Source organism: Haemaphysalis longicornis, unplaced genomic scaffold (genome assembly GCF_048455015.1).
Source record: "Haemaphysalis longicornis isolate Haplotype H1 unplaced genomic scaffold, Haemaphysalis longicornis Haplotype H1 scaffold_2, whole genome shotgun sequence".
Lineage (NCBI taxonomy): Eukaryota > Metazoa > Arthropoda > Arachnida > Ixodida > Ixodidae > Haemaphysalis > Haemaphysalis longicornis.
In genome coordinates, this window is record NW_027526295.1 from 50,535,209 (window position 1) to 50,558,059 (window position 22,851).

At 51.6% G+C, this 22,851-nt stretch overlaps 1 protein-coding gene across 1 annotated transcript; it reads right to left on the minus strand.

The window, feature by feature from the left end:
* Positions 1–2,159: 2,159 nt before the first annotated feature.
* Positions 2,160–22,211, minus strand: LOC144167957 (uncharacterized). The gene is made up of 5 exons (XM_077697071.1): positions 21,903–22,211; positions 16,950–21,848; positions 14,230–14,997; positions 3,653–3,882; positions 2,160–2,307 (listed from the first exon to the last, which is right to left on the minus strand). Exons 1-5 carry the CDS (start codon positions 22,206–22,208, stop codon positions 2,160–2,162), a joined length of 6,351 nt encoding a protein of 2,116 aa, XP_077553197.1. The 5' UTR covers positions 22,209–22,211.
* Between the last annotated feature and the right edge of the window lie 640 nt (positions 22,212–22,851).

The following is a 22,851-nucleotide window of genomic DNA, read 5'->3' on the forward strand; positions in this document are numbered from 1 at the left end:
AGACGGCTTGGGGTCCTTCTTGGTTCGGTTGGAGGCAACCCCTGTAACACTCCTGCCCACGAGGCCTGCAGTCGAAAATATACGAACGCAGGCCTCGCGGACAAATACACTGTCTTTCGGGCGCGCCATCAGGTGATCGAAGGCAGCCTCGGGAATGGACACGCCGTGTCCAAGGTAAACCTGACAAATTAAGACAGAACATAAAACGAACATTACAACTGCTCAATACTACATTTTAAGCAGCGGCGTGCAGACTCACTTCTGGACAAAGGCCTTGAATATATATCCTGCACCATTTAGATCCATTCTTTGCTCTCAGAATTTTCCAATTTATGGCTGCACTTCACTCAGTTTCTGGTCTGCCCTTTTCAACCCGTTTTTGAACTATAAGCGTTATTCGCCAGGTCGGCACTACCCGTGCAGCCTATCTCTTAGTCTGTTCCCTAATCCATAATGCTCACTTCAGAACCATAAAGTCTCATTTCCAATTATCATCTGTTTTCTGGCCCCTTCGGCTGAACAGTTCCTCAGTAAGGCTAAGGTTGCTGTTATTAATAACATAACTCAAACCCACTTATAGAAGCACAACAAACACTTGCAGGTTACCACGCTGTTGCAAAGTTTCTGATTGCTAGTTATGATCTCAAACGTTTTTGAAATCGTAAGTCTCTTTGGGTGCAGCAATTGCGCCCACCTTGCATACGGGACACTAGAAGGAAAGCCATCAAAGTTACTTGTATGTGGGCTACAATTCTTTAAAATAAAGGAAGCGGTATAATTTAAAGTTAAAAATACACATGCAGAGTAAAAACATGCACCCGTGCAAGAACAAATTTATTTGTGGAGCAACTTTTTACTTACATTTGCAATCTACATTGTACTAAGTTCCCCGAGACAACCACTTTGAATGGGCATTGAACTGAATGTGTTGCCCGCATTTTGCTATTTAATCAATTTATTATTTGTTTCACTGTTTGGCAGTGACTGAGAGCAACAGCTTGACATTTATGACCCTCAGTGCTGTTACTGCGCGTGCCTCTCCGACTAAGAAGTCTAGATCTTTTGTGCAAGTTGAGGAAAACAGCACTTTTTCTGTGTGGAAATGTATCAGAACATGGCCTATGCATTGTGGAGTTTTACCTGGTAGGATAATTAAGCCCTTCAAGTGATGAATTAATGCAAAGTGCCTGCTTACCTCATTATCTACAGCCTCGTAGAGGGGAGTATGGGGGGGAGGGCTTAACTCCAAATCCTCCCCACCGGCTGCACCTTCCGTAGGTGTGGAAGTTGGCAGCGTAGTCCCAGGCTGCAGGACTGCGGTCTCGGGCTGCCGGGGTGCGGCCTCGAGCTGCCGGGGTGCGGCCTCGGGATGCCGAGCTGCGGTCTCGGGCTGCCGAGCTGCGGTCTCAAGCCGCTGCATTGAGGCCACAGTTGGCGGCTTCGCAGCCCCATTAGTTTTCAGAGCCCCAAATGTGGCCGCAGGTACAGGGCGGTTCGCACTGTTGGCTTTGCTCCGAAAGGGAACTGCAGCCTCTTGACCTAAATTCTTCGCCTGAAGGTCCATCAGGAAACCTTCTGCATAAAACAGTAAAGATTTGTACGTGTGAGGCCACATCGCTGCAAAACATTTTGCCAATTGAGAATGGTTTCAGTTGAGTCCTTGGTGCCTTTATAAAGCTTTCAACATGTGCATATGCAGCTTAGACCAATTTCCTCCGTGCAAATTTAAGCAACTAGTTGTTGTGTCTCCTTTAGTTCTTTATGTTAGTGCCTAAGGTTATGATAAAACATATTCGCAAAAGTACAATCGATTGCATACCAGTGTCAAAGATTTTGCTGCAAAAAGCATTCTGTAACATTTCTATCTGCGCCCACAGCTTTTTGTTCTCTGTCCTCAAAGCTTTCACCTACTCGCTCTCAGTTGGTGGCTGGACATTGTCGTGTTGTCGGGGTTTTACCGAAGACACCTAGAGAGAGAACTGTTAACACACGCGTTTATTCATGGTAGCCATGTTTTCCACTCTGCCTGCTCGGCCGTTCCCCGTCCCAGCATTCCCCGCTCTGGTACGTGGCGCCCTCTCTCTTGAGAGTGCCGTGATAGTTGTCTCGACACGACACCTTCCCCTTTTGAAAGACATGTCCTCAACTTGGTCACAGGTTCAGGCGTGGCGGTGGTCTAATGGCTCGACCACTGCGGGTGGTATGGTTGGCTGCTTCTGTGTAGCCCCTCTGCGCTTGGACCGGAGGTGGAAGTTCTGGTATCGCTTGCAGATGTGCTTTTGTGCGACGGACACTTCCTTTGGCCGTCTGCACGATGTAAGATCTCGGTGCATTGTAGGCTTCAACGATGGTTCCGTGTTGTTGGCTCCCTTGTCTAATCTGGACAACTGTACCTGGCTTTAGCGGTGGCCGGTCTTTCACTCTACGCCGCTTGTTGTAGTGTGTGGCTTCGCGCTTACGAATGACTTCGTTGTTTTGCCAGTACTGATGCTGATATTCCCAGTTCGGCTCAAGGGATCTAGGAAGAGTGGGGACATTCGTTTTGAGCTTGCGGCCCAGCAGAAGCTCGGCTGGCGAGTAACCCTCTGGACCTGGTGTGGCTCTGTGAGCAAGAAGGCCTTCCGCTACGTCCGTAGATTTTCGGAGGATGTTCTTGGCAGTCTGGACAGCTCTCTCAGCTTCGCCATTGCTTTGTGCGTAATGCGGGCTGGAGGTCACGTGTTTTACTCCCCACCTGCTTGTGAATTGCAGAAACTCAAGTGAGCTGAACTGTGGACCATTGTCAGACCTCAAGAGGTCCGGAATGCCATAATGAGCAAACAGATCGCCAAAGAAGTGGAAGACATGTTGGGTTTGTGTTCCGCTAAGCTCTTCCAGTTCGAAAAACTTTGAGTAGTAGTCAACAGCCACTATGTAGTTCCTCCCTTCATGGTAGCACAATTCTGCGCCCACCGATTGCTATGGCCGTTCTGGAAGTGGTGTCTGAAGCAAATGTTCTGGTGCCACTGGACGGTGCGCCGTGCAGGTTGGGCATCTGCCCACGTACGTTTCAACGTCCTGGCTGATTGCTGGCCACCACGAAGACTCTCGTGCCCTTGCTCGGCATCTTACAACGCCTTGGTGTCCCGTGTGAAGTCGCTGCAGAACTTCTGTGCGCAAAGAGGGGGGAAAGACTATCCTTGTGCCCCGGAGTAGAAGTCCCTGTACGACTGACAGTTAATCGGCAACACTAGCATACTTGCGCACCTCAGGAGACAGTGTTTCTGTTTTGGGCCACTTGGTGGTACAGTAGTGCATGGCCAGTGACGTTATTGCATCTTTTTGCAGTTCGGCTCTTGTCCTGTTCAACATCTCAGTCGAGGCTGGTAGCTGCTCAACTGTGAGAAGTTCGTACTCTTCTATGAACGATGCGAGGTGTTTGCCGGAGCACTGTAGTGGCTTGCGCGACAACACATCAGCTGTGTGCATGTCTTTTCCTGGTATGTGTGAAATTGTGAAGTCGTACTCCAGCACACGCATGCGGAGGCGCTGTAGACGTGGTGTCATTTCGTCAATGCGTTTTGTTGAAAACAAAGGCACCAAGGGCTTGTGATCAGTCTCTATGCTGAACTGCAGACCGAGCACGTACATCCTAAAGCGCTCACACGCCCACGTTTTGGCTAGTGCTTCCTTTTCCACCTGGGCGTACTTTTGCTCAGTCGGCGTCATTGCCCTGGGAGCGTATGCCACTGGCTGTCGCTTGCCCTTGTCATTTGTTTGGAGAAGAACTGCCCCTAAGCCATACGAGGAGGCGTCTGCTGATATCGTCAGATGTCTTTGTGGATCATAGTAGCACAACACTGGTGTCGTCGTCAGATCCTCCTTGATCTGGTCGAATGCTTCCTGTTGAGGGTGGTGCCAACACCAAGCAGCTTCATTGAGCAACAGCTCTCGCAGTGGCCTGGTCTTGTCGGCAAGTCCCGGGAGAAATTTTGCCAGCTGGTTTACCATGCCCAGGAACGACCTGAGTTCAGTTGTGTTCTCTGGCGGTGGCATCCTTCTAATGGCTTCAGTTTTCTCCGGCTCAACAGCGATGCCGTTTTCGTCAAGGAAGTGCCCCAGGAACTTGACTCTTCGTTTGCTGAATTCACACTTTTGTGGATTGATAGTCATTCCTGCATCCTTAAACCGCTGAAGCACTGCTGTCAGGTTTGCGTCGTGCTCAGCTTGGTCTCCCAAAAACTACGACGTCGTCCTGGTAGCACGCTATTCCGCGGAGTCCCTCAAGGATGCGCAGCATCTCTCTCTGAAAGAACTCTGGGGCTGTTGCAATGCCAAAGGGAAGACGCAGGAATTGAAATCTGCCAAACGGTGTGATGAATGTGGTCAAGTCATGGGACTCTGGTGCGAGGGGTGTCTGCCAGTATCCAGAATTTGCACCAAGCTTGCTGAAAACTTTAGCATTTGCCAGCTTTGCCAGGTTTTCTTCAACTGTAGGCATGATGACCCTTTCCCGGATCAGTTGCTGGTTCAACTCGGTGTAGTCAATGCAGATCCTGATCTCTCCATTCTGTTTCAACGCAATGACCATAGGCGCACATCATGGTGTCGCGTGGTAAACCTGCCGTATTGCTCCAAGATGCTGCATTCTCTGTAGTTCATGTTCGACTTTAGGCTGAAGTGGGACTGCTACTCGTCGAGGCGTTGTCACTGCGTAAGGCGTAGCATTTGCTTTGAGTGTTACCTTGACTTTAGGCTGGAGTGTTTGCTTTGAGTGTCTGGAGTTTTCATTTGGCCAAGTCCTGTGAAGAGTTGGCAGAACTCTGGCCTCGCCTCGGCAAACGATGCTCTGCGTGCTGAGCTTTGTTTGCCAGCCTCAACTGCGTCCAGGTGTGACAATACGTCAAGAGCTCGTATGGCTGGACGTCCTAACAGTGCTGTCTGCAAGCCTTCCACTACAAAAATTTGTTGCTGAACACACTTGCCTTCCCACGAGATCGTTGCATTGAACATTCCTTTCGTGTTGATGGGTGTCCTGCCAGGCCCAAAGAGTCTTTTGTCTGGAGTTTTCAGAGCTTCCATGTGGCTGCCATCGTACTGTGAAGCAGGGATTACACTCACATCTACTGTGAAGCAGGGATTACACACACATCTGCTCCTGTGTCGACTTTAAAGTGGACAGGACAACTGTTCACGAGTGCAGCGATGAACCAAGGTTCCAGGGTGTCTGCCTTGCTGACTTCTCCAAGGAACACTTCCTCTGGTTTGCTGCCCCTTTTCTCCTGGTGCTGGGTGCCCATGCTCTTTTCCCTGCCGGTTGCTGACTTCCCGACAAGCGCACTGTCGCAAAGTGACCAGTTTTCCCACAGTTGTTGCACAGCTTTCCGAAGGCTGGACACTGCCTCTTGAAATGCTGTTCTGTACTACCGCACCACTTGCACCATTTTCTGCTCGTAGTGTGGAGAGTTGGAGGCTTGCCTGGTTTACGCAGCACTCTTCCGTGGTTCCGGCGTTCGCTTGACCGTCCAAGTTCTTCGATCGCAGCACCGTGCTCTGTTCTGTCTCGTAGCTCGCTCTGTTGCTTTTTGACGATTTCAGAATTCCGTGCGATTTTCGTAGCAGACTAAAGCTTGAGTTTGGGATCTAGCTGCAGCTTTTCGCTTAGTCCAAGGTCTAAAAGTCCCACAACCAACCGGTCGCGAATGAGGTCGTCTTTCAGTGAACCGTATTCACACGTCTCGGCGAGTTTGTGTAGGTCTGTGATGAACGCTTCGACAGACTCGTTCGCTTCCTGCTTTCGACGGTTGAACTTCGCCCTCTCGAAGATTACGTTCGTGCAGGGTATAAAGTGTCCCTCGAACTTTCTTTTCACTGTTGCGTAGTCCGCGAGGTCGCCGTCTGTCAAGCTTAGTGACGCCAGTACGTCTTTGGCTTCCTTCCCCATCGCGTACACGAATGTGTTCACCTGTGTTTCCGCGTCACGGAGGTGAAGTCCTGACACAACGCGATAACATTCCCATCTTGCGATCCAACGTTTCCAATCGTTTGGGTCTCGGAAGTCCAACTTCTCTGGCAGTTCGACGGCGAACGGGTTGAAAAAGTTCGCGCCATTGTACGGGCGCACTGCCGCTGCCTTTTGAGCGTCGTTGTCTCTTCCGTCCGGCATGTTGGTCGTTTCGTGGCACTCACAAGATGCTAGGCGACTTCTTGTTCACCGCTGCCACCATGTCTTGTTGTCGGGGGTTTTCAATTTTTTCAATTCAAGTTTATTTTCCAACATTACAGTGTTGGGGGTCCACCAGGCGAAAAAGCGGTCAGTGACCACTTGAAGGGTGCCTGGCAGCCCGTAAACACAGCAGCTGTCTGGCAAAGGTAAAAAGCATACACATGCTAATATATACGTGAAATTAACAGATATATATAGATGCATAACTGTACATGCAATAACAATGCATAAGTGCACATACTCGTAGATAATATTATTCATGACATACAATAAGTAACAATAGAAAAAAATGCATAGACACAATAAACACAATTCTGAAATATAACAGAACCAGCTATGCCTTATCTAAGGCATGTCACACTTCACTGTGCGAAAGAAAAAGAAACCAGTACAAACAATAAAAGCCTATACAAGTGCACAAAGTTACACCAATAACTATCTGGCCACAAAATATTTTCGCAGATTCGTCTTCGTAAACTTTCTGTACTCGATACCATCTTTTTGAAATTTGTTAAGGATCGAGGGCAATGAATATTGCAAGGACTGTAGAAAATACCCGGTGCGCCGAAGGGGAACGAGCCACCTGTCACCGCTGCGTGTGCGAGAGTCGCTTGCTTGAGGAGTAATGCTTGAAATTGTTGTAATGAAGTTTCTGAACTTGTCATTAGAAAAAAAAAATACAAATTAAGTAGACGGAAATGATAGTAATTCTTCGCGCTAACTATTTCATGTCGGGGAAACAGCGGTGCACTAGGATTCCTGAAAGGGACATTTGAAATAAATCGAAGTGCTCTCTTTTGCAGGCGTAATATTAAGTCTAGGTTATGCATCGTAGTTGTTCCCCACACTAGGTGGCAGTAGTTAATGTGGGTAGCAAATAGGGCGTGGTAAATTTTTGGCTTAATGTGTTCTGGGAGAAAATGGCGACATCGCGATATCGCACCATCGGCGGATGACAGGGATCTAGCTAGCATTTCAACGTGCGACGTCCATGTGAGATCTGCAGAAAAGGTGATACCTAGTATTTTATGTTTGTCAACTATTTCAACAGGCGTTCCCCCTAATGTTAATATACTTTCCACCTTTGCTGCTTTGATCTTAGATTTAAATAAAACTGCCTTAGTTTTACCCGCGTTAATTTTGATTCCATTGGTGTTTGACCATTCAAAAACTTCAGTAAGTGCTTTTTGAGCTTTTAACATGATTTCCTCTATATTACTGCCCGAAACCAAAAGACTGGTGTCGTCTGCATACAACAGGAAGGTAGCATCACAAGGAACGTTAACGATGTCATTGACATATGCATTGAAACGTAAGGGCCCTAGAATGCTTCCTTGGGGAGACTGTTTTGAAAGAAGAATAAAAATCGCCTATCGCCACAAGTTGCTGTCGATCAGAAAGATAGGACGTAAAAAGGGAACTTGACACGCCGCGTATTCGGTAGTCATACAACTTATTTAGTAATATTTTATGATTTAGATAGTCGAAGGCTTTGCTAAAATCGATAGATATGCCTAACGTCATTTCGTTTTTTTTTATGTTGGCGATTATAAGCTCCTTCTGGGTTAATGGCGCCGTCTCTGTAGATTTGCCTTTCTGAAAGCCATGTTGGCATTCCGAGGGTATGTTATATCTACACAAAAAGCTGTTTACGCGTGAGTAAATTATTTTTTCTAATCCTTTTGAGAAAACCGGAAGTATGGATACTGGTCTGTAGTTATTAGGGTCATTAGCATTGCCACTTTTGAAAAAGAGAGACACTTTCGCCTTCTTCATAGCACGTGGGAAACAACCGGAACACAGAACGAGATTAAATATATGTACAAGGCACGGTAAGAGAATATCCATTACATGCTTAACGGGTTTTATTTCAATATCGTTAACATCTTTAGCCGTGCTGTTTTTTAAGCCCATAAAAGTCCAGTACACCTCAAGTTCATTCGTTGGACTGAGAAATATTGTGTCATCGTTCTGAAAATGGGCTGGGGATTAGGTAAGGTTTTGTGCTGGTCGAACCATATTTACAAAATGCTCATTAAAATGATCACACAAAGGAATGCCTTCTAAATTGCGGCCCTCTGCAACTATGTTAGAAAGAATATTTTTTTCCTTTTTACGTCCTAGAGCTTCATTAATAATTTTCCATACTTTATCAGGTCATTGCTCTGAAACGTTACCAAAAAGATTTTGGTGGTATAACGCTTTCGCCTTCTTTAGCTCAGAGGTTACTTTGTTCCGATATTTTTTGAACGTCGAAAAATCAGAAGGATTTTTTGTGCTTAGAAACGTTTTGAAAAGTTGGTTCTTGCGTTTGATCATTTTTATGTGTTGTGGTCCTACCCAAGGCTTCCTTATCTTTGTTTTAAATTTTGCATTGATGTATGGAAAACAGGCATTGTAATGTTTACAAAAGATGGACAAGAATTTACTGTAACTAGAGTCTACATCGGTCTCAGCGTAAACGGATGACCAGTCTTCATTTATCATGCATGTCCGAAATAAATTAAGGTTGTGGTTTGAGAACGATCTGAATTTTACTTTAGCTTTAAGTCTTCGAGGTTCTTCTGCTACTAGTACGCTACTTGAATAACGAATAAAAATGGGACAGTGATCGCTAAGGCCGCAGCCTATCGTACCAGCCAAATGAACCTCGGTGTCTGCACTAACGATAAAAAGATCAAGAATTGATTGACCAGATTCTGTTACACGTGTCGGCGTTGAAATAACGTTCTGGAATCCGCACGAGGAAATATGATTACAAAATGTCCGGGAACTAGCGGTATTATCTAGCAAATTGATATTAAAATCACCACCGAGCAGCATTTGGTACTGATGAAAGGAAGAAAATTCAAGCAGTTTTGCTAAGAATTCAAAAAATACAGTTACATTACCAGAAGGGGGGCGGTATAAGACAGCGTAAATGTTGCTACCATTTGTCAGGCACAATACTTCGTAGTCCGGAGTCACACGTGTGTACTGTTCTAGCACTTCGCACTGCAAACGCTTTCTAACATGTATCGCCACCCCACCACTGCGCATTCCAGTTCTGTTGATAAAGTAATGATTATATTCATCTAAAATTAACATGTCACTATGTGTGTCGTACCAGGTTTCTGATAGCATTATGATGTTGAACAGAAATTGAAATTCACTGAAAAACATGGTCAGTTCATCTTGTTTAGGCGAGGCGGAACGTGAATTAATGTGAAGAGCAGAAACAGTGCTCCGCGCTTTTGGTGCAACTGCAATTTCACATGGCAAGGAATATTCATGATAAAACATGCGACAAAGAAGATAAAGAAGGAGAATGGGAGCTACTCGCTAAATCAGCAGATTTTGCTCAGGTCACGATCTGTCTCGATGCGAACGAAGCCGCTTCCTTCTGGCTGGCGTGCAAATATTTTCCCGTTCCGCGTCCAGACAAAGCGCCACTGACACTGCCTCTTCCTTCCTATAGCCAGTGACAAAAGACGCTTCAAGGCGGGACAGAGATGCTCATTCAAAAAATTTGGGCTTCACTTGACAGACCAAGTTCGCTATTATTAACGCGATAGGTGCGTGCCTTTTCAAGGACAATGTCTCGCTTATGCCTGCTCTTAAACTGAACAACTACGTTTGTCTTTCCTGGTTCCCGAGTCGGCACTCGGTGGCACACTTCGATGTCAGCAGGCAGAATAGATTCTTCGATCGCTCCACCGATCTTGCCGACGAATTCAATGATATTTTCGTCTTGGGTTTCTACAAGCTGTTGGATTTCCAAATTCGACCTGCGCGAGTACTGCTCACAGTGTACAACTCTCCTACGAAGTTCCTGAATCACGGAGTCTTGACTGGCGCACTGCGCACGCAGCCCGTCATTTTCCTTTTTCAAAGCCTCTCGTTCATTGCGCTCAACAAGAAGTAACGCCAACACTTCGTCCATTGCTTCTTTCATTGCCTTTAACTCATTGCGCATCTCAGGCAGGTCATTTCTAATTTCCCTATCTGTTGGCGAAGCGTTCTTTGTCATTTCCACACAAAAATTTGATTGCTATACAATACTGAACAACCAGGATAAAACTAAAAACTGAAAAATAAAAACATAAAAAAACTACAAATAAAAATAAAAACACCAGCGACACAACTTTTCACAATTTGGCAGCAGCAGCAGCAAGGATCAAGTCTTGTGAGGAAAAAAAAAAGAAATGTCACCAACCAACCTGCAATGCGACCAAAACTTGATTGGACAGTGCGTCCACTGGCTGTTGCCGCTGCCAAATGCGTCGTCCGGTGTGGGTCCTCCTTTTATAGGCACTTGCGGCGGTCGCAGGACATCAACGGAGCACTTCCGGCGCTACGTCAGTTCCTGGGCAGAAGGGGGATTTCCATGCTGGAACTCGGCCACGTGCGCGGTCTGGTCAGCTGGGCTGATGACGATCTTCTCCGGCTGCAATGCGACCAAAACTTGATTAGACAGTGCGTCCACTGGCTGTTGCCGCTGCTAAATGCGTCGTCCGGTGTGGTTCCTCCTTTTATAGGCACTTGCGGCGGTCGCAAGACATCAACGGAGCACTGCCGGCGCTACGTCAGTTCCTGGGCAGAAGGGGGATTTCCATGCTGGAACTCGGCCACGTGCGCGGTCTGGTCAGCTGGGCTGATGGCGATCTTCTCCGGCTGCAATGCGACCAAAACTTGATTATACAGTGCGTCCACTGGCTGTTGCCGCTGCCAAATCGAAGACACCTAGAGAGAGAACTGTTAACACACGCGTTTATTCACGGTAGCCATGTTTTCCACACTGCCTGCTCGGCCGTTCCCCGTCCCAGCATTCCCCGCTCTGGTACGTGGCGCCCTCTCGAGAGAGAGTGCCGTGATAGTTGTCTCGACACACGGCCCGGCTGGAAGAGCGGCGGGCGCGCACTTTCATACGGCCTGCGCTTCGGGTATAGTTCCCACCTTTCACCGCCGCTAGTTCGTGGCGCTCCGGACCAACCCTCGCCGGTTGACCTACAGCACGGGCGGAATAGAGCGGCGGCGCGCGCGCATTTGCCACTGCCCTAGCCCTGCCATGGCTACACGTGATACCTGTCCGTGTAAATTTACATGTGCGCCATTAAAGGGACACTGAAGTGATTTGTAAACAATGCGGGATTACGAGCGCAAATTGTAGTCCGGAGTCCCTAGGCCCTGTTTCGACCACTCTGAGCGCGTTTACGCGAATTTATTTAGTAGAAAAATCAATTCGAAAATGCTGTCCTTCTCTCTTTACGCTCGCCCATTTTCTGTGGAGTTTTCGTGTGACGTCAGCAGGAGAGGAGCTGGCAATTGGCTGCGCTACTGCACGGCTCGCCGACCTTCCGCGACCGAGTCAGTCGGCCCAGCGTTTAGTCCGCCGGACGCCGACGGGTCGTCGCAATTCGCTCGATCAGTTGAAACTAAGCCACAACACGTTTGGGAATGGACGAATGTGCTTTTATTTACTTCGTTAGTTTGTACACTGTATCTAGCTCCAAGTCAAGGTCGCTTCACACAAGCGCTGCTCAAGCGCACATGCGACGCTTCGCTGACTGGTACGCCAGTAGGAAAATATAAGGCCTCTTGAAGGGGGAGAAGAGTCAGCGAAGTCAATATAGGTACTAAGGAAATAAAATCAACTGATATTTTTATCGTACAGCGTAAAACTAGGGTGCGGGAAGCACTTTTTTGCGCTGGGCGAACAAGCACAGCGGTCAGCAGCACGACTACGCATCTGCGAACGCTTTTCCGTCTACGAAATGCAATTGCTAGACGTGAACTATTGTGGAAACTCGGGGGACGCTTACTGCACGAGCGCGATACAACAAATAGTCACCTAAGCTGCTTGAAATACTAAAAATAAATAAAAGTGTAAACTGGTTATACATTATATAGCTTATATTTCCGTCACCGGCATCGCCCCTCCCGTAGTCTACTGGTCTGAAGCGCTAGGTATGTCACCCCAGTTGTTTTGCCAGTCACAACTTCGAATCCCCGCGGGTACATGCTTTTTTTTAAAAAGTTCACTTTTTCGTTTTTCGCCGATGTTTTCTATACTGGGTTCACCTTTTTTGGGGCCGCAACGTTCATTGCTCCACGAGCTAGTCCACAGAACTCGCGCAGGCTGGCACTGGCGCGCTAGCGAGTTCTCGTTGGCGTGTTGTTGCCATATGCACCGACTGCATGCAGGCAGTGGGCCCAGGCCAGAATCAACAGACCCTTGGACTGGTGCGAACACGCTTTTTACGATACAGGCATGAGTGAGGCAAGCTCCAAATATGGGGGAAAAGCGCATGCATTTGAGCGTCTGCGGGGACGCGGAGGGCGTTCAGGCACTGCGTAGGGCTCAGCCAATGAATGCTACGATTCCAAGCCGTCATGGGAGGCTTATCGTATGCATTTTACAGTCGACAACATGGCAGAAGCGCGGTACTACGATTACTGTGATATTGAGAATGCCCATCCAACGATGCCATCGGATGTCAAACATGTTGTTTTACAGAACCGAAACCGAAACTTCTTTGATTGCTAACCTTCGGCATCGTCCAATCACGGTGCCCCCTCCTCGCGACGTCACAGCTTAGTCGGTGCGGCCGCCGCAATCCGCGCATGGTAGTTTTTCTTCTTTCGCGCTTTGTAAAATAATTATCGATTAGTCAACCGGATAAACGGTGAAAAGTGTGCTAGTTTGAGCCAGTCTACGCAGTGCAAGCAAAAACGGGAGCTTAAAAATTCACTTCAGTGTCCCTTTAAAATAGGCGACTCCTTCCCCACTTCTGAATCTTCGGTCTAATAGGGTCAGCCTAACATTATCACTCGGAAGCGCCTAATCAAAAAATTGAAAGAAATATTTTAAATCGAGGCACATGAAGAAAAATATGAGAGGCCTTTATATCTCATCAGCGACTGTATTATGAAAATGGTGAGGCAGGCAATAAACGCGGCATTTGCCGTGACTGAAATATCAGTTGTTATTTTTCCTTCCGGATGATGCCTTGGTTTCCACGCTCACAGGGCACGACCAGTGACGCGAACGATTTCCCGCCGAGGGAGATACGGTTATCGCTTAGCTAAACGTGTTTCTGCTGCTCACGCTCCCGTCGGACTGGGCGGACCGCTGGCAGCGAGCGCACTGTCAGAAACATACAGCTAAAACTCTTAATCATGCAACCGATCGTGCACAACGAGTCTTCTTTTTGGTGAGATATAGCAGCGTAGGCATTCATTGGTACCGGTGATATTCCGCGGCAGATCCAAAACACGTGCGGCAAGCGTTGTCGGCTCGCTCGGCCAGAAGCGATGCGTCGACTAAGAAAAAAAACTCCCAAGCATTTCCCCGAGGGTGAACATGGTTAAGTGCGAATGCACGGGGTGATGCTATGAGGGGTATTTATTAATACGCACTATTATATTTATTAATCACACTATGGTGCCTTTATGGTGTAATGGTTCCTGGGAATCGCAATTTGATCACACGGGGGAGTTTACGTTAACTCACTGGCGAATGCCAACGGATTTTAACTTTACTCCCCCTCATAGCATCACCCCGTGCATTCGCACTTAACCATGTTCACCCTCGGGGAAATGCTTTGGAGTTTTATTACTGATGATGATGATTAAAGTGTAATTAATGAATTTAAGTGTTGTTTGTCATGATGCATTTGTACACAGATACATTATATACGAAGTATTATTTATTTACACTTCACGATTTTCGTACGATGCATTAAATGCACACATCGCGAGCGCGTCACACACACACACACAAACTACACTACAGATTAGCACCTATTCGTGTTATCGTTGTAGCTCACGGTTAGTACCAGCGCTTTGTGATCCGAGAAATGTACGGTGAGCGGATCCGGCAAGACGGCGCGGACCGTACAGTTCCTACTGAACGCCAAGTCTATGAAGCCACCGTTGATCGTGGTCGGAAACTCGAGAGACAGACACGTCATCGAGTAATTGTTCAGCATGTGGTCAACCAACCAGCCGTTGTCCTTTCTAACGTCCACGTTAAAGTCACCCACCGGAACCGAGGGACGCGCGCGCACAGACTCACTCTCCATCGCCGCATCCATCTGCTCCAAGACGGCATCTCTCGAGAGGTTCGGGGCCAGGTAGACGGTCACAACCAGGACGGCATCGCCGGAGTAGGCACTGGTGTAGACGGAGGCGTACGGCGAGTCGTCTCTGAGCGGCGAAGTACACACGGCATGCGAAAGGACGTTGGCGTAGACGTGTCCAACCAAGCACACGCCGCAGTACTCGCCCCGGCTTCCACTCCGGGCGAAGGAGCACGGGTCGTCAGTGGGACACGTTCGCGGCGATGCATCAGGAGCGAGGTCGGCACGCTGTAAGACCAGGAGTTGGGTCCGGTCCTGCTGTCGCCTGAGCTCTTCACTGAAGGGCCGGTAGCGCTTTAGGAAGACGTCCACTCCACCAGCCCTTCTCTCGGCGAGGGCCCGGGTCACGCGATCGTAGCCACTCAGGGAGACATCGGCAGCGCAGTCACCGGAGGAGCGGTTCCAGGTCTCCGTGAGGCAGAGGAGATCAACTCTGGAGAGTACGGGGTCTTTGGCAACGTCCAGTGCATGCGCCGAGAGAGAGCGGACGTTTAGGAGCGCGAGCGTGAACTCCCTACAGCCACCCTCGCACACCCTGCGGAAATGCTGGTCCCTCAGAGCGGAGAGGTAGCGCTGCGTGACGGTGACGAGACGGTGATTCTCGAGCCTCCGAAACTCATCGAGCATGGATTTGTCGGGGTTGTCTTGCTTGTGGTAGAAGGTGTGGTCTCCCTCGGCGTTGGTGAGGTATACGCCTCGAGATTCGCGATCGCTGCGCCGCCTGCCGCCGCTTCTCCGCGGCGTTTGTGGGATTAGCGCTGCGTTGCTGATAGGTGGTCATGCAGTGTTTTGGTTCTCTTTCGCTTCTCTTTGCCTCTCCGCGCACTAAACAACTTGTTATGGAGACGTCTGTAAGTTAACTGCACGTTTAAGGCACTTAAAAAAAACAGCTGCGTCTTGGTAGAGCGCTCTAACGCCAACAAGAGCTGCCCGGGGAGGCGGTTCTGCGCGCTTCTTGGCCGCTCTTGCGGGCGTCGGCGACGGCAGCAGCATATCACCGCTGTCACCTTCGATCACTTCAGAACAAGTGAATTCTATTTATTGTCGCCTCGTTTAGACCTGATATTGGCACTGTAAGAGGTTGGTTCGTTTTGCAGCGCAGACAACAAATGCGGCTTTGCTTCGAATATGTACGTCGTAGAAAAATATGTTTCGGGGATGTGATAACCCAATAGCTGACAAAAACTTGTGCTTTTATGGGAGTATAAGCCACGCGAAAATGTTAAGTACATTCAAAGGCTGTGCATTGTCAGATATATGCCCACTCATGCCTTATAGTAAGAACCAAGGTATATGTAAATGAAACCACGGGAAAATGAATGGTCTGCAAGTCAGGAATAAATATAATAGTCGTACGGGAATGAAAACAAAAAAACGAGTGCAGCCTCTGAACTGCTAAAGACGTTAAGACGTTTGTTTGAGCAAGGCAGTATTCACCAGACCAACTAGATGCGAAATGCACTATTTCGCTAGACATGGGGGGTGGGGGGGGTGAGGAGGAGGACGCTCAACTATCGTTGTTTCCAAATGTGGAGCGAAATCAACGAATGAACGTTTTAGTAATCACACACCCAAGCTGCGTGTTCACTTTTCGTTTGTTTTTCGCCTTCAACGAACGGCCGATCACTCGGCGGACGCATTTTTTGAAGAATACAGGGTAGGCAGTTCACAAGCGATACGAGGTGTCGTTGGAAGAGTTGATTGATTGATTGCAGGGTTTAACGCGCCGACGAAACGGAGACGATGAGGCACGCCGTAGTGGAGGGCTCCGGATTAATTTTGACCACCTGGAGATCTTTAACGTGCGCCGAAATCTCGTACTCACGGGCTCGTTGGAAGAGTGTCGTATCTGATAACAGTCTCTGATTTCGGTTTATGCTAGATTCTGCAGTCTCCCTGTGTCATATGACGATGTTTTGAAGAAGAGTTTGGTCACGGACGCGGATTACTCTATAAGCTCATCTTCGCGCTTCTGTAGAGGATAAATGTAACCCATTAATCTTTGCGAGCGCTCACCTCGGGACAAGACGACACAGCATTACATTTGTCCTCGTGTGCTGACTACGGAGTGTAATTTTGCATTATCCATCGTACTTCTTTAGTACAATGTTTGTGAAATCTATGCCGCATTGGCTTGTTCATGGTACTGATCAATATCTGATATGTGATATTGGCAGGCGTAACTTGCGTGCTGTCAGGTATGAGTGCTCCGCTGGATTTTCTAAGTGCGCAAAGTCGATTTACATCATAGTGTGTATGGCCGCTACATGACCATCGGAGGAAACACTGCTTACGGAGACACTGCCACTAAATTTCAGGGCAGCGGAATTGCAATCAGCTGCATGCAAATGCTGCCTTCGGGACGCCGGCCTGTGACACACGCTCGGCGCTCATAGACATCTCACTAAGATCGCGTCATAAACGTTTATACTCTCGTGAACACACCACGCTTGCAAACAGAGTGCCTGCTCCTCATTATTCGGTATTTCGAACGCGGACAAACGATAAATCGCTGTCTTGAACGAGCCTCAAAAGCAACGGCGACAGGGGGGAGCGGGCCGGGGACTCCCGCGCCTGCTTTCGAAACGGGCCGCTAGGGGGATTTCAGTGGCGCCCCTACAGGCCGCGCTCGAGGCGTATAGTCCGTTGAGGTTGGTACACCGAGAGAGCGCAACGTAGACGAGCTTCTGCGGGTGCGTCTTGGAGTAGTCGTACACGACCGAGGCGTAGGTTCCCCCCTGAGATTTGTGCACGGTGATGGCGCTGGCCTGGACGAGGGGGAACTGCGTCCGTTTACAAGCTATGCCGGCCTTTCGATCTACCGTGACGGTGGCCGACTGCATCTCGATGGGTATCCAGTTCTCGCTGGTCACGTCGTAGCCGTTGGAACGGGCCTCGTGAACGACCCGAGCGGCGCGCGCACGCGTGAGCTTTCCGGTACCGGGCACATCGAACTCGAGCCACAGTCGCCTCACGCGCGTCTCTTCATCCTCGTCTCCTTCTCCTTCTTCATCCACTCCATCTCCATCATCGGGCAACGGGCCGGCGAGCTCACACAGGCGCAAGACTCCAACCGCACCGTTGACCAGACCATCCACGAGATCGATGTTATGAGTCATCATGTAGGGCTTGCCAACCACGGCCATGACTTCCCCGGGCAGATTTGCAAACTCGCTGGGAACCATGCGGGCAACCCTGCGCTTGGCATTCTCGAGCAGATGCGGCGTCTTACAGCCGAGGTACCGATCACGCGCGCGAAGCACCACGAAGTCGTCCTGCGAACGGGCCACGGTCTCGTTGAAACGCGTGACATAGGCGTTCGAGTAGAAGATGCGCACGGCCGAGGGCGCGCGCTCGGCGGCTTCCTCGACCGTGACGAACCTGGACTCGAGAAGCTTTACTTGTTCGGGCTCGAGCGCGCGGCCGTCCCCGATCTTGGTGAGGACCGCGGAGAAGGTGACGTCGGACTGGCGCACGACTCTCACGAGCGGGAAGTATTCGAGATGATGCCAGGTGACAGTGCTGAATCCGAGGAGACCATCAGCACTGCGGGGCCGCTTGAAGATCTCGCTGGCACGCACGGGCGGCAACTGCAGCAGGTCCCCGCGGAGGATGACGTCCAGTCCACCGAAGGGTTCGGTGAGTCGCTGCGTAATCTGGCGCAGACGGCAATCAACCAGTTTGAGTTGGTCGGCGGACATCATACTCACTTCGTCTATGATGGCGCACTTGACTCTGCGGAAGGCACACCGGAAGGTGTTGAGGTCACTAGGTCGGAGTCCACCGTCCCCCATGACTCCGAGGCGGGCGTCCTGCCGGTTTCCACGGGCAGCCCGCACGAGTTTGAAGGCACTGTGGACGGTGGTTTCACCCACAGCAACGGCGGCCTTTCCCGTACTGGCGCAGATCACGTACGCGTTGTAGACGGAAGGGACGGATGAGGAGGAGCCGTCTTCCCAGCCAACGCCACCGCAGAAGTCCGCACAGCGGTTATACACGTCCATGGCGAGCTTGAGCACGAAGGTCTTGCCACAACCCGCGGGTCCCGTGAAGAAGACCCGCAGCGGAGGCTGCCCCGGCGTGGTCTGACGGTGCAGAATCTCGCGCAGCAACTCGTACTGCTCGGGGTTGGTGGTGCGCATCATCGAGACGTACTCTTCTCGTTCCATGATTCCGCGCCGTTTGCGTACCGCAGCACACGGCGTACTGACCTCCTTGAGCAGTCGGAGCAGGCGCTCGTTAGGCAGCACGTCCGCGTCCACACTAGCATCCGCATCTCGTCGTTCGGGGATTTGTACCCGCGCGCACCCGTCATCTTCATTACATTCTTCTTTTTCTTGCATTGTTCGTTCTTCATCCTCCTCTCTCTCTCGCCTGAGCCGCAGCACCTCGGCGTAGTGGACCTCCACCATTTCTTGGACAACTGCATCGTCATCCGCCGGGTTGTATTCTTTTCGTTTAACCTCGATCAACTGCTTGTTGTTCTCGTAGATGGACACGTACCTATTACCATCCAACACATCAACCGTTTCGCTTTGGAACGGGACGTATAGAAGGACATTTTCCCGCATATACGACTCCACATCGTTACCGGGGTTGTATCCGCGGTAGCGTATCACAGCCGGCCGTACCCTGAGCACGTAACGGCAATCACCCTTCGCCGGCCGGTACTTGCTGGCGAAGTCGGCGAGGCATACGTCGTTGAGGGTAGGCGGCCTGGCCTCGTACTTTTGCACGAGGTTCGCTTTCCAGACGTCGGTGGAGCCCGGAGGGAGCGCCTCCAACTCGGCACGCGTTTTCCGTACGCGCACCCGTTCTTCGGGGTAGCACGTGGGGAAGTACACCACCTCCCGGCTCTTGTGCGACATGTCCTGTTTGAGCAGAAACCAGGCCGCCTCCTGTGCCGACATTTCAATTCCTTTAAGGATGTCCACACGAAGCTTGCGGATCACGGCTTCGATGTCGTCGTTGGGATTCGTTTTGAGGATCTCGGCAACGGTGCGCTTGAGGTTGGACATTCCGCGGTCGGACTTATTGACATAGTCCACCACGTAGGAAGCGCACGCGTGGTGATCGAGTATTATCTGCATATCCATATTCGAATCCAAGACCCGGCCTATCCACGCGTTGAATGCATTCACAAACTTCTCCGCCGGGGTCCTTCGATGGAGGACGCAGGGTCGCGAAAGGCCGGCGCGCAGGACATCCATATACTCCTTCTCGGAGTGCACGCCGAAAGCGCGCAGGAACGAGGCGAGATCCTCAAAGTCGCCGGACTCGAGGCCCTCGTGCATTTCATCATATTTCTTCTTGAGGGCCTTGAGACGCTGGCGTTCCCGCTCACTCTCCGCATCGTCTCCCTCCGGCGCAGATGGAAACGGCACCACGATCCTCGTTTCATCACTGGGCATGAAGGGCGCCCCGAACCGGCACTTGGTGCGGCCGCGCTTGTAGCACGTGTGGGTGTGCTGATGCGTCTGCGTGCGCGGCCGCCTGAGGAGCGTAGTGTCGAGCGTGAGGAGTTGGGCCACCATCTCGAGGGTCTTGGGCATGGCACCTTCCTCACCGGTGAGCTCCTCGTCGGGCGCCTCTTCGAGCCACAGGATCACGTGCACGTGCGCGCTTCCTCTCTGCTGGAATTCCACCCGCTTGATGTAATCCCGGATCACGTACGGGCGGAACGGCGAGCAGTTTCGGTCGGCGAGCACGTTCATGATGACGTCGAAAATCCTGTTGGTGTACATCGCGCAGGCAACGGGGTCTTCGTTCACGAGCTCCACGCGCTCCCAGGCCATCATCTCGGACACGGGCCGAGGCGTGCCGTCGGGCCCAACCCGCAGCCGCTCCAGGGTCTCGAGCAGGCGCTCCCAGTGGACCTCGGACGCGGACATGGTCAGGAACGCGTGCGGCTTGCCCAACTGGCGGATCATTGCGAAGAGTTCACTCCTGCGATCCTGCCAGTACTGGACCGTATTTGGAACGCCCCGCATGAATGCGAGGTCGCGGTCCAGCACCTCCTCCAGGAACTTCTTACCGCCACTCTCGAGCTGCTCGCGCGTGATGGAACCAGTGGTCTCATTGGTGCGAAACATCATGTTGCTTTCCGCAACGTTGTACCGCATCACCTTCGCGGCCATGTACAAGACGTGCTCCGGCGTTGCTCCACGCCGGTCGGTGCGCCGTATCTCGCTGCTGGCCATGGCGAATGGCGTGGAACGCGGACCGATGATCTTGCGAGGCACGCCCATGTATATCGTGGGGAAGGCGAGCTCTTCCGCATACGCGTCCATGAAGAGCGCCAGTGGGACGCGGTTCTCACCCGGAGCGAGGTGCAGGCTATGCGACTGATCGATCGGCTTGTCAGCGGCAGCGGCATCGTCCAGTTCACCGCTTCGCTCCCCATCATCTCTCATCAAGAGAGCGCGCGGTCGTTGCTCACCCTCCTCATTAAAGAAGATCGTCTTTGACATGGCATTGAGGGCAATGGCTAGTTGCACGGGGTCGTCCAAATCTATGTTCTCGGGGACAGTCTCGATGTCATCCGCGTCGTCTCCCCCCTCGGCGCGTTCACCTTCACAAACGGCCGCATCATCGTCATCGAAGACACCCAGCCGACTCCAGTCGATGCGCACGCCGCTAGCGACATACAACGGCGCATGCTCCAGGTGCTTCAACCACGCCAAGATGTTACCGCGCTTCACCAGTCCGCGCCTGTACGTAGCCGGACTCACCAGCCTCCGCTTCACGTGCACGTCTATCGCAACGTCCTCGGGAACCAGCCGCGGAAGACACTCCACCACGCTCGGAACGTCGATGGGCACGTTCACAATCTGTCCCTTAATGCCGTACTGACCGTTGCCCCGCGTCAGCCGCCTGATGCTCATAAAGGGGAGTCGAGGCGAGATGAGGCGCTCTTCCACCGGGTTCAGATCGGGGAGGTCCGCGGGACGAGGCGGGTACGCGTAGCCGTGGCTCTTGCTCAACGGCGGAACCCGCCCGGCCAGCAGGGACTCTCGGCGAGACGCACACACCCGGAACGCACCGAAGGGAGCCAGCCGCGGGTCTTGCGCATCCATGTCGTCGCATCGGTGTTCGCCCGACCGTCTTCCGAACTCGTTCCAAAGAACCCGCAACGCGTTCAACCTGTTGGTCTCGTTCCTCACGCCGGAAATGCAGCTCAGGTTGTTATCGAACCACAGCCGGTTACACACGGCGCAGCTGTGACCGAAGCTGCGATCCACAAAGTCGCGTTTGAAACGCGCGTCCGGACGAGCAAAGTCCAGGGCTCGCACCCTCTCCCGCGCGGCACGTTCACTGGCTCGAACGGCTTCGGGAACGTCCACTCGCCGTTGACGATTGCGAGCGGCGTCTTGACGCCGGCCTTCATCGCCCTTCTCCGCCTGACGCTTGCGTTGTCGTTCCGCTTCTTGGGCCGCGTTCGCGGCTCGATGCTGACGCCTCGTCTCGGACTCGCGAGCGCGCAGTTCACCATCCGCTGCACGCTTCGCCCGCTTGTCCTCGGCCTCGCGAGGGCGAAGTTCGGCATCCGCTGCACGCTTCGCCCGCTTGTCCTCGGCCTCGCGAGCGCGCAGTTCGGCATCCGCTGCACGCTTCGCCCGCTTGTCCTCGGCCTCGCGAGCGCGAAGTTCGGCATCCGCTGCACGCTTCGCCCGCTTGTCCTCGGCCTCGCGAGCACGCAGTTCGGCATCCGCTGCACGCTTCGCCCGCTTACGTTCGGCCTCACGAGCCCTTCGCAGCGCCGCCTTGTCTTCCAACGTCGGCGAAACCACCGCGGTACCGTCACCTCCAACGACGGGTGCAGTGCTGGCATTCGGTTGTACTGTATTCGTTGTTGATGGTAGCGTTGCCTCCGGGACATCCATCGCACGACCCGCTCTCGACGGGAGACTGAGAGAGAAGGCGGGCGCGCGAGAGAGAGGGGTGCGCGCGCAGCTGCAGCCAGCGAGGAGAGCGGAAGAGCGAGCGAAGGGGGAGGGGGACGCGCGCAGCGGCGTTAAAGATATAACGCGCGTTAGTGACACCGATATCAGCGTCGCGTCCGTGGCTTATTCGGTAGAGCGTCGGGCTGCGGCCCGCAAAGTCCTCGGATCGAAACCTGGCGGCGGATGCTGTTTCTCTTTTAAATATAGAGCACTGCGGACGCCGCCGCCGCCGGCGGTGGATGGTTTGGGGTCGCTTATAAAGTGCATTCGCACTTAAAAGAGGGTTGGTTCGAAGCGCCCTCACTCTGTCAAGAATCTGCTGTATCGTTTCCTCGTTGGGTGCGCAGGCCGCATGAAAGTGCGCGTTCGCCGCTCCTCCAGTCCGGCCGTGCTCGACACGACAGACATCTTTTAGAAGCTCCAGGTGCCGCTTCCTGAACGCCTCTTGCGCCTCTTTTTTCCTTTGCCGTCTGTGCTGGCTTGTCTACCTAGATAAGGCAAATGAAACCAACGGTTAAACAGATCTCCATGTCCCAACTTCCTGAAATCATACTGAAAAAAAAAGCTTGCCAGTCTAAGTAGG

Bases quoted from the DNA above. Each gene is read 5' to 3' on its own strand.
- LOC144167957 (XM_077697071.1), bottom strand. From the start codon at position 22,208: ATGGATGTCCCGGAGGCAACGCTACCATCAACAACGAATACAGTACAA. The intron at 21,849-21,902 runs GCCGAGGACAAG...CGCCCTCGCGAG, and splicing joins CCGAACTGCGCGCTCGCGAG to GCCGAGGACAAGCGGGCGAA. The intron at 3,883-14,229 runs GTGGGTGACTTT...CACCCTCAACAG, and splicing joins GCGCGCGTCCCTCGGTTCCG to GAAGCATTCGACCAGATCAA.